We start from the raw sequence: 11,999 nt of genomic DNA on the forward strand, positions 1-11,999 counted from the left end.
AAAAAGAGCAGTTTACTTCAAATATGTGTCATGCGTAAAATTTACGGGATCTTTACTATGAAGGTAAATTAATAATATGCACACAGAAGCACAAAGCAAAGGTGCTTCAGCAAGAATAGTACAAGAGAGGGAATTTTTTTTCCCATGGAAAACCCACTATGTTTTAACAATAACTAGAGAGGGATGTTAAATAATTCCAGCTGTGGACATGACTATTCATCTCACTTTCTCTGTAAACAGCTGTTAAATTTGAAAAATGGAATGCATTTAAATTTATTGTTAAGAGCAATCTCATCAATGTGCAATGAAAATGTAGATTTTATTAATGACTTCACAGGTTTTTTTGAAACTAAGAGTATTCGGCAGAGAGACTTTATGGTCACTTGTCAGCCATACAGTTAATTTTTTGTGGTCATTTTGTTTGCAGACTCCATGTCCACGTTCTGTCTAGTGTGCTCATAGAACAGGTCAGGGTGCCTGGCTGCTCTGTACTTCACAGGAGGAGAGAGCTGGTATTTAACCTCAGACAGTCCTAGGGGGAGTTACCGGGGGCGGGGGGGGTATAACTACTGTGTTTTTATGAGGAGTCAGCATTACTGAATCAGATGAAGATGAGTGTTCTTCATATTTGCTGATAGTGGATGTAAAGAGATGGAAGACAAACTGCAAAAAAGTTGAGAAGCTATAGCTTTCTGGTAGTTCCTTTCTAGGCAGGAAGTATTGCTATGTTCACATTTATTTTGGGGGGGTTTTAGCATAGTTCTCATACCTTCAACACAGATTTCAGAAGGCCTACCATGCAGTAACTCTAGTGAGCAGCTGCTCAATTTTACCAACTGGATGCAAAAATCCCGTGGTGGTATTCTGCATAGTGATAATTGCTGCTGTTCTTTTTATGTTCACAATGAGGAAATGTCTTAAGAAAATGGAAACTTCTTATTTACTGACTGTCAGATGATCACATTCTGCTCTTACTTATACTAGTACTGTAAAAATCCAGTTAATTTCAGTCATCCATCTCAAATATATGTAAAAGCAAAAATATTTAGATCTTTAACAGGAAGAGCTAATATATACAGTTTTATTTTTCAGAAGAGCAGACTGCTGCTAAGGATGCTTCCCAGGAGGAGTCTGAATCAATTCCGGAGTACACCGCTGAAGAGGAGCGAGAGGACAACAGGTTATGGAGAACGGTGGTTATTGGAGAACAGGAACAGAGAATTGATATGAGAGTCATTGAACCGTACAAAAAGGTCATTTCACATGGAGGTAGGAGAAGGTTTAAGCATTTTTTTAAATTGATGTAAAAAGTTTATGCCTTATTGATCATGATTTATTTTTATTTTTGTTCCATTATCATGTGGACAAGGGGAGAGAGAATTTATTTTTCAGCCTTGGCTGAAGTCAACGGGGCTTTCAGTTCAATATGGCGATGACTAATACGAATTTTAAATTCAAAGCTATTTTGGAAGCAGTATAGTGGACGTATATGTGTCAGGAACAGTCTGGTCCTGACAACAGTCTGCAGGCTAAAACTGTTTTGAACAAGGAAAAAGGCTTTTGACCTACAGCAAAATAAGATTCTGAAAACTATGTTTGGTGGGTTTTGACAAAACCTTTTGCGAAGTATAATGCTCTGTGATTTGCTGAATGATGTATGTGGTTGCACAGATCTAAACAAGTAGAGTGGCAAAAGAAAGAAGATAATTTTCCCTGGGGCTTCCATTCATCTGGCTACTTGCCTTATGTCATTTTTCTGCCATTTATAGTTGTCAGCAGCATTTTACTAGGAACTGGTTTATGGGACTTTTTACATAATTTATTAATGATTATTAAATAACATACCAAAGAAAACGTTTAAAGCAGGAAAATGACCCCATGTGCTTGCTATATTTTCACATTTGCTTCCCAACTTCCTTAGAGAATTTATAGTTTCGGTGTTACTACTACACTTCTGTATATATTAATTCATATGGATAAATATTACTATAGATGTTGAAGGAAGAAAATGAAACAAGGCTTTCTAAGTGCCTTTTCCTTGGTGTCTCAGGTTTGAATTATCTTTGGATGCTATATTTTTGGGGAGCACTCTTTGCTCTCTGTTAAGCAAGGTATTAGATGAGTTGTTTTATTCCTGCAAAAACTGAGGCAGGCAATTTAGCATCCCAGAGGGAAGATTCGTGAGTTTATATCAGGATGCTTTTGTCACAGTGATGTTGATTTGCAGCATCAGTTAAAGATATTAAAATATTGAAGTTAAAATATTTTCAGCATTGAGCCTCTAGCTGGTAAAATTACATAAATAAATTATGGTTAATTTTTACATTTAAAGCAGCTAAATGCTACCCTACAGGTATTCATGGTGGCCAGCGTACAGAAGGTTTAAACAGAATTAATAAAGATGTTTAAGCCTTCAAGCATTTTTCCACTACAGCACTACCATCAAAGATTTATGAATGTGATGACACCTCAGACACAGTTTAGCAAACATACACAGATGGCTTAATTTAGGAAACAAACACAAAATAATTTTGGGGCCTTGCTAATGTTGTTTATTTATATATTTTTGTATGCTGTAAACTATTCAATATGCATTTGCTGTAAAAACTTGTGTATTTCCTACTAGATGTTGATGTATATGTTTATATCAGCTTTTGTGAAAAATTAATGTTTAATGGGAGACTAGGTAATTCAGCTCAACTCTCAGTAAGAAATAATTTGAATTCAAATTTTACATGTCTGACATTTTTTAGATAACTCAAATGTAAGATAAAGAGCATTAAGTTTTCTTTACTTTTGAAACGATGCTTGTCAATAGCATTAGTCATTGTAAAACAAACAGTGTGAGATGTAAGAATAAGTTTCAGCCTGCCACTGCCTAAACTGGAAATGTTTCCTGATATCTAGACAAATCAAAGTAAGTTAACGACTGGATTAAATTCTGTGTTTATGAGGTGGCAGATTGAAGACAAAGGAACAAAATAATTTTGTTGCATCTATCGTGGAAAACTTTGGACAGCTTGAACAGTTTCTACATTACGGCAGCAAGGCCCATTCCATATGAAATTCCCTTTGGCAATAGTTTAGTGGAGTGTTTAGAGGGCCAGATTTACTTTAATCTCAAAAATAATAATAGGTTCTGACTAAAATTAGTCATTGGAAGTCAAGTCAAGCATCTCTTGATGATTCAGAGGTCTACTGAACATTCCTCCCTGCCAAATGACAGATAACAGCAAGTGCAGAATCTAGGTGGTAGCCACAAAATAGGAAAGAGGAGAGTAGATTTGGCAGTGTAGGTGTGAGATTGTCTTCAACATATGCTGATGAAGAAATTTCTTAGAGATCTTTCTCTTTGCTTAGGCTAACTGAGATTTGGGGCGAATGGATTTTACTGGCTTTTAGTGATGAATTAAAATGCACTTTTCCCTAAGGTGAAGATTCCTTCTCTTCAAGAAGTGTGTGAGGAAAAAATGGCTTAGATTTATCTGTGGATTTTTCTTCTGTTTGTTGTTAGTTAGCATCTGCACATAATCGTTATGCTTTCCATGAACTGCAAACTGTGCTGTGTAATTTAGTGGGCGCACCTGCCGTAATGTGCTCTTCCTGCCAAATTCCTGTGCAGCTGGACAGGTTGCTTTATGGCAGCATGATATAAAGTCTTCTAAAGTTTTATTAAATTTATGGAAGGAAGGAAATGTCCTCCCTATTTCCGTATTTGTAAACCTGAGGAGGAGAGAAATACTGCTTTTTCCTGTTGTTTAAACCCAGCTGTCAACTAAGCCCCACACAGCCACTCACTCCCACATGGTGAATCAGAAGAGTAAGACTGAGTAAACTCTTGGGTTGAGATAAGGACAGTTTAATACGTAAAGCAAAACCTGTGCACACAAGCAAAGCAAAACAAGAAATTCATTCACCACTTCCCAAGGACAGGCATGTACTCAGCCATCTCCAGGAGACCAGGGCCTTATGACACATAACAGTGACTTGGGAAGATCAAGGCCGTCACTGCAAATGTCCCCTCCTGTTTCCTCCTTCTTCACCTCCTGAGCATGACGCCATATGGTCTGGAATATCTGTGTGGTCAGATGGGGTCAGCTGTCTTGGCAGTGTCCCCTTCGCCTTCCAAGTTCTTGTGCACCCTCTGCCTGCTCTCTGAGTGGTGGGGGGCAGTATGAAAAGCAGAAAAGGCCTTGGTCCTTTGTGAGCACTGCGCAGCAATAACACAAACATCTCTATATTATCAACCATCTGATTTCAATGCAAATCAAAGCCACAGCCCCATACACGCCACTGTGAAGAAAATTCTCTTCCAGCCAAAACCAGCACAGTTCCAAATAATCTAGCTGAATAATAATTTGTACTGAAAACAGGACTGGCATACCATGAGCACTTTAGTTAGGCTTGGATATTGCTCTCTAGTATCCAGAAAGCACTGTAAAAGTCTTAAAATCTCCTTGTGGAAAGGTTGTTTAAGTAGTAGTATTATCCTTTAATTTTTGTCAGGAGCATGTTCCTGAGGGGAATTGAAGTTTCTTTCACAAATATTATCGTCTCTCCCTCATTGTCAGTTTTTTCTAGACTTGAAAGGTTTCTGAGTGTTCTCTGAGTATATCTGTCTTCTGTCTCTCTGCATCACTAGTGCTATTTACCTACAATTCCTACAGCATCTTTATAAATTACCTCCAGATTGCATGTATCCTTTAAGCAAAACTTTCAACTGAAACACAGGAGTATTTTTTATTTATTTTTAATGATAAATACAGAAAATCCATAGCAGCTGCAAAGGATTGTGGAGAAGATTAAACAACATTAATCCATCATGAAAAAGAAACATTCTCTTTTGGATTATAAGCAACTGTGCTGGGCCCTGGAATGGTAGTGCTACAGCTTTGAAGATTTACAGCTATCATTAGGCAGTGATGGAGCCCAGAGAATGCCAGTATTGGACAACTAGAGTATCCAAGGTTAAAAAGTAATTTATACTAAACTTGCAACAAAGATCCCTGGGAGCTTTTAAGGGATAGTGGAGTGTAGTCATAATTTTAATGTTCTAAAGCTATTGGAGCTGCACAGGCCAACTGAGATTGGACTGCAAGAGTTTATGAAACATAATTCAAATGACGCAGGACAACAAATGTAGGATATTTTCTTTAGCCCCTTATTCCTCAGTCTGAGTTGAGCATTCAGTATGTGTTTGCCACAGAGCTGCAACGAATGAGAGGTAGAGGCCTTAGAAGGCTTTTTTGGTATAAAAAGTTTACTAGTGGTTGTGCTGTGTGTGTTTTTTGAGAATTCAGTTTAACTGACTGTCCAACTTCCTTATCACTTCATGATAGTTCATACATTTTCAAACCTTCAGTATGAAGCATTTTGGTATGCTTCAGCAGTAGACATAGTAGCTCTATTACAGGACTTTGAGATTTCTTTTTAAATTTTATCCCGTTAAAAGCCTTTGACAAAGATAAAAATGGCGTTTTCGTTTTTTTCCACAGGATACTATGGTGATGGTCTGAATGCTATCATTGTGTTCACGGCATGCTTCTTGCCAGACAGCAGTCGAACTGATTACAACTATGTCATGGAAAATCTTTTCCTGTGAGTGATATGTGAGCAATGTGACAGAGTCTTTTGAGTTAGTACTCATAATTGCAGAGAGAGGTAACCTGTCTTTCCTTAAGAGGTAATTTTGGTTGTTAGAAGGGAATGACAAGGAAAATAGCAGTTTTAGATAAACTGCTCAGTGGAGTATTATTTTGGTATCCTTTACCTACTCACCTTCCCAAATTAAGGTATATTTATCAGGACCAAATCTGACTGTTAGTATCTCTGTAAATGTCAAGGAATGCAGTATCTTCAACTTGTTGGGGCTGCAGTCTTTGCACTATTTCACTAGTGATTTCCAGGTCTTGCTGAGAACAGTCAGCAGGGGCTTAGGCTGTTTTTCACTATTTGTTGTTTGTTATATATTATCATGATGTGTCACTGAATGTATTTTTAATATCTGATATCTTGGGTTTAGGAGTCACATGGTCACTTTTTAACACTTGTTTTTTAAAAACAGGATAAATCGCAGTTGCTGACACAAGCAGCTCTAACTATGCTTCCTGATTCCAGCTGCTTCTGATTCAGCTGGAAGTGGCAGGGGCCAGTTGGGCAGGACACAAATTTGGCCACACAACCCCAAATTTTTCACAGGAAAATTATTCCTAATAGCAATTGGGGTGGCAGCCCAAAATTTTGAAGGCAGCTAAAGTGCCTTTAGCTACTTCCACTTACAGCTGTTAAAAAATCAATCATTCCAGTGTTTTCTATGCTGAAACCCAGTAAGTAATTTCTAGAGCCAGCAGGAGCCAGCTTTTGCCATTTGCAGTTTACAAGGCACTGAGAGCACAGACCCGGGTCTCCTTAATGTTCTAGTCTGTGAAGATGCACTTGTTGGCAGCCAGTGTCTTTAACATTGTGTCTATAGGTGAAAATAAGACTCAGTGTTTTAGTTTCTGGTCAGAATAACTAATACACACAATGCCCAGTAATTTAGAAGAGAAGAAGGAATTACTACAGTGGTTTTAACTTGGTAAGTATGGAATAAAGCTGACTATTACCAGGACTGACATTCAATAGTTGTTCTTTGTCTTCACCCAAGACCCTTGTTCAGATAGAGCTGGTGGTAAATGAACTTTGCAGAGAAAACCTTAAGAGCTTTTTCCACATGGCTTAAGGATATTGCTGAAGTCAATTTTATAGGTCACTTTTTCTGGCTGTGAACTGCAGCTTATTTTAAGGCTTATAGACTGTTCGGGTCTCTCTAAAACAACAAGAAAAGGGAGCTAGTTCACCCCATTCTTTCAGTTCTAGATCTCTTCATTGCATGGAAATAGAGGGAGTGCAACAGTTTACTAAATATACAGTAACTGATATATTTAAATATTTGGTAATTCTTTACTGCTGAATTACACAGGGATCTGGAGAGACCTGCAAACTGCTGAATCTCTTTTCTTCTTTTATACAGCGTGTTTCTGATAGTATAGAAGCTACTTCTAGTTTCTGATTAACAACTGTCTTCAATTGCTCCTGAGTTTTGCTGCAGTTGCTTTCCCATCTGAATTCCTTTCACATTTCCTACTATCTTCTTCCTATTTCTTATACTGACTAATTTTGTAAAATTGTCTTTGAAGAGTTGGGTTTGGGTGAAAATGCTTGAAACAGCTTCTACAGCAGTTTTTGTAGATAATACAGAGCCACATTTAAAAATCTGCTGTTTAATTTGTGGCTGCCTAAAAGTCAGATTAAAGCCAGTCCACAGATTAATTTTTTAAAAAATAATCTCAATTTGAAAAACTACACTTTGAAAACAAAACCAACACTGCCTTCAGAGTGAGTCAGTTGTTTTGGTCAATGAGAAAATTTCTGTCCATCTTTTCAAATAATGAAGAAATTGCCATTATTACCAAAGAATAATAAATTACTAGATAGGTAAGGTTTGGAAGGGAGCTCAGCATCCTTAAAATGGCACATGAGCTAATTCAACCTACATTACATTGTTGAATGAAAGTATGTGAGATTAGTGAGATCTGACTAAAAAACTAGCAAAGATTCCTTTTTGTCGTAATAGGGCTCCTGCTTCTCGTGAGAAACATGCGTGATTTTTCTTACTGTAACTGATTATGGGCATAATTCCTTTTGGAGTTAATAAACAGACCTTTCTTCAGACTGTCTTGTTCCATAACTGAAAGACTTGTAGTGTTTTAATACGTACTTACACACTTCTGTATGTTTCAGTGTTTAAGTGCCTTTAAAGCACTAGATGTTGTGCCCTGTGGGAAGAGCTAATCTCACAACCTGTCATATAGTATCTTTGTTAAAGTAGCTATTAAATTAACTTTTATGCATCAGAATGCCCATGCAATGCCTTGCTTTCCTATTTCACTGTTAAACATAAGCCTTCACAAATGTCAGGCAAATGCAGGGAATGCACAACTGCAAGGTAAGAAAGGGCAGTGAAATGCATTGAGGGAGTATTGATTTAGATGGGATTTACCAAATGCATGAAACTAGTCTAGTTAATGGCTGCCTACTTTATGCCCAGATAAAATACCACTCTCTGTTGAGAACTAGATTTCCTACAGTTCTTTTAAAGACATTACATCCTAAGGAATTTAAGGGTCAGATTAGATTGTGAGGCATTCCCATACAACTCTGAAAGGGGCCATTATGCTTTGGGATAGAGGTGCCTTTTGTAGTGGGTGCACTCAGGCATTCAGGTTTTTAAGGTGTGACTTGTGGTTTTTATTCTAGTTTTTACATAGGCATGCCTTGAAGCTAGATAGTAGAGAGAACAGTTTGAACATTCCTGTGATGATCAGATCCCAAATGAGATGGGGACTGCTGAATAAACCATCTGCATAGATAGTCCCAAACAAGACTTTAAAACTATCCTCTTACTTGAATGAGTAGTGTGCTCTTCTAGGTAGGATGAATTTTGCCCCAAGAGCACTGTCTGATAATGAGCGTTGGGAGTGTTTTGCTCACAAAATGAAGTCATGTCCTGGAGTGCTCTGTCCCATCAGAAGTCAGGTTGATGGACAAGTTTTCTTAGACTTGAGTTTTTTTGTGTTTTGCAGTCACAGACTCGGTAGCAGTAGTGTGAGGATCACTAGAATTACAAACAAGTATCTTCTGACACCTTTTATTTTTGCATTGAACAAACCTGATGATTAGAATAGTGAGCAGAAGTTTCTCAAGAGTTAAGTACAGAAGCTGGTAGGACTTCACATGATGCTGCCATGTTCTCCCTTGCAAAGTCTCCTGATTTCAATACTTCTAAGGAAAAGCAAATTCACCAGTGATATTTGAAAACTCACTGTGAAACTCTTGTTTTTGTAAGGAAACCACATACTTTTGAAGACATAGGTAAGACTGTGGTTTTCTAGTTATGTATCCACAGGTACCATGGTGATCAATGCTAAATGTTTGCTTTTGTTTAAAGGAAAAGAAAAGCCTGTGTTGTCATGAAGTGTTTAGTCTGCCTTCATTTATTCCTAGTAGCCTGATTTAGTTCGGGCTTAAGCAGATAATGTGCAGTATATGCTCACTGGCATCTGTACTTTTATCAGATATGTAATCAGTACCTTAGAGCTGATGGTAGCTGAAGACTATATGATTGTCTACTTGAATGGAGCAACACCAAGAAGAAGAATGCCTGGATTGGGTTGGATGAAAAAATGTTATCAGATGATTGATCGGCGGTAAGTAATATATTCCTGTCTGATCTGCAGCTGTTATTTTAAACACTGTCCATTTCTGTAACTCACCTGTATGCCAGGGTTTACTGTATGAGATCTTTCTTTATCTTTTGTGGTTTTTTTCTGTTTTTCTGAGATTTTTTTTTTTTTTTTTACTTAGATTACGGAAGAATTTGAAATCATTTATAATTGTTCATCCATCGTGGTTTATCAGGACAATTCTGGCTGTGACACGACCTTTTATAAGGTATGTAATAAATGCCAGTGATTTTCTATGTCCCTAAGAGTACATATGCACCCTAAATCATCAAACATGGCTGTTAATCTTTCACTGAATAGTACTCATTTTATAGCTCATGTTGGGATTTTGGAAGTTGAATTTCACCTTCCTAAGGTGAATAGGGGAAAAAAAAATGTATGAGTATCTAGTTGCAGATGTCATAGACATGGTTTTGTAAACCTGTATGTGTATGTAAAACTGGAAATACAGTTTCATAAAATAGTCTTTATTCAGAACCCAGATAAAAGGCATATAGAAAAGGGGACTGCATGTAAGATAATCACCTTATTTTAAAGATCCTGGCTACAGAACAAGATTAAGCTACGGTTCTGGGTTTTTAAAATATCATTGCTGCTCATAATTCATACAAGAGGACTGCCTGCCCCCTGAGGTTTTTGAATGCATTTGGTTTCAAAAAAGGTTTAATGCTGTCAAAAATAATGCTTTGATTAGTAAGACAATCAAAAAAAAAGGTTACCAACTTTAAAGACTTCACACTTACTGTAGAGGGAAGTATGCAGTTCAAATCCTGAGATCAGAGAGAGCAGACTGGAAGGTGTGAAAAAGAGTTGCTTCAGGCAGGAAAAGAATCATCATCTACAGAAGCCACGCAGCAAATGACATATGTCATGAGAGATCTCAGGGAGTTCTGCTCACAGACTGCAGGTGAAGACACTGGAGATGTCTTGTCACAGGGTGCTCTGTCCTGACAGGGTGACACTGGGATCGGGAAACATGTGAGATGTCCCATTGCTGCCAAAGTGCAACAGGCAGAGTGTCATAATGGAGCTCCTTTCTAGATGTGGTATCTTTAAGACCAAGTTGAAAGTAACAATTCAAAATACCCTAGTAACAGGGAAACAATACTTGGAATTATCAACAGTAGTTATGAGGATTCACTGAGTTGCATTTTGATATCTGAGATATTTCTGTTGCCATCTTATTTGCTCCCAGAAATGAGAGTTTGTTTTTTTCTTTTAAAGTCATGTCTGTTTCAGTTCATTAGTCATTTATTCAAAATGACCATACTAAGCAGCAGTGATTAGAGGTTTTTCATTACCAAACAGGAGAAAATATTCACTCTAAATAGCTTGACAAAGCAGATTAGCAGTACTTAACTTGACACACTAGAGACCATCTCAGCCAAGTAGACTGAGTCTGGGTGCGAGAAGAAAGTGAAGTGCAAATATAAGCTGAAAAAAGGTGGGCAGGGCACATGACTAGTGTGACTTTTGTGGAGGATGACATGAGATATTTGGACCCTTACCAAGGAGACAGAAGAACATTATGAGTCCCGTCCCAGCTAAGATGTGGGACTGAACAGCAGAAATCAAAAACCTGAAAGACAGCAAAATTTTAAGGGGCAGTCAAGTCACTGAGGGCAGGCTATCCTCAATTCTACCTCAACTCTATTCTACCTCAAAAACTGACAAGAAAATTCAGTGGAGTGTGGGACCCATCTTGACTGACAAACTATTGTCTGAATACACAGAATGAAAAGAACTAGAGGTAACAGAGATAGATCTTGGATACTCTTTTAGGACCCTTATAGATACTCCAAAAATTATTTGAGTTGTGTTAGGTAAGAAATTAGATTTCTAATAAAGCAAGGGTCTGTGAAACATACTTGGCTTGTGATGAAAGTATTTAAATGGTGGAAAGTTACCATTATTGGCAGCATGCTTTCCCTAAAGTCTGAAAGAAACTGTATCTGGCATGCCCATACACTGACTCCCACATGAAGGAATTACTTAGAAATCAGTCACTGTAGTGGAATTAGTGGACCCAGAAGAATCCTTAGGAGGAAAAATTAGCCTTTGAAAGATTTATTTAATCCCTTCCCACCATCTTTAGAAGCTTATGATTGACTTGCAGCTTGCCAAGTTATTTTAGGTGGCAGTTCTGATGCTACAGACTATGATTAACATTTTGGATAAAATGCTAAGAATCTGTGTATTACCAAGCTTTGACTGAATAACTGTGAGTGATTCTTGCATCTAAAATGTGGCCATTGTCTGATCCAGTGTGTGTGTGCCTAGTGATGCTAATCTGGTACAAATTACAGTGAATGAGCTTAAACAACTGTTCACAGCACCTTTATGCATTCTGTTCCAGTTGTCTCAATTTATCTTATGGGGAAGATACGTATGTTGAGGGGAGGGCCAGTAACCTTCTGCTCAGAGCTCTTTCAGAAGCTTCCTATTGTCTGGCTGCATGTCAGCAGCAGGTCAGCAGTAAATAGACAGAACATGTTCTGTTTTTCAAGACCTACACTTAACATATATTGTCAATGTGAGCTTGCCACTACTACTGATGTTACAAGATGATCTAAATACAACTAGAGCTAAATTTGAAAATTGGCTTTATGAGCCAAATGAGAAAGATAGATTTATCATAACCTCACACTTACCAAATAGCTTAGGTTAGACAAGTAAATAGCCTTATGTTTTAAGTGTGTTTTCTGAACAATTTAG

General features: G+C 37.6%; 1 protein-coding gene across 8 annotated transcripts in view; it reads left to right on the top strand.

The window, feature by feature from the left end:
• The window catches only part of PRUNE2 (prune homolog 2), a 113,860-nt gene that overhangs the window by 92,893 nt on the left and 8,968 nt on the right, over positions 1-11,999 (top strand). For all 8 annotated transcript variants that reach the window (XR_001862367.1, XM_017735477.1, XM_017735480.1 and 5 more), the window contains exons 10-13: positions 1,093-1,269; positions 5,496-5,598; positions 9,117-9,248; positions 9,406-9,492. Coding sequence is in view for 7 of the 8 variants with exons in the window: in XM_017735477.1 (XP_017590966.1) it covers positions 1,093-1,269; positions 5,496-5,598; positions 9,117-9,248; positions 9,406-9,492 (499 nt within the window). In the remaining variant the exon portion in view is untranslated. The remainder of the gene's footprint in view (positions 1-1,092; positions 1,270-5,495; positions 5,599-9,116; positions 9,249-9,405; positions 9,493-11,999) is intronic.

This window comes from Corvus brachyrhynchos, unplaced genomic scaffold (genome assembly GCF_000691975.1).
Source record: "Corvus brachyrhynchos isolate BGI_N302 unplaced genomic scaffold, ASM69197v1 scaffold325, whole genome shotgun sequence".
In the NCBI taxonomy this organism is placed as follows: Eukaryota; Metazoa; Chordata; class Aves; order Passeriformes; family Corvidae; genus Corvus; species Corvus brachyrhynchos.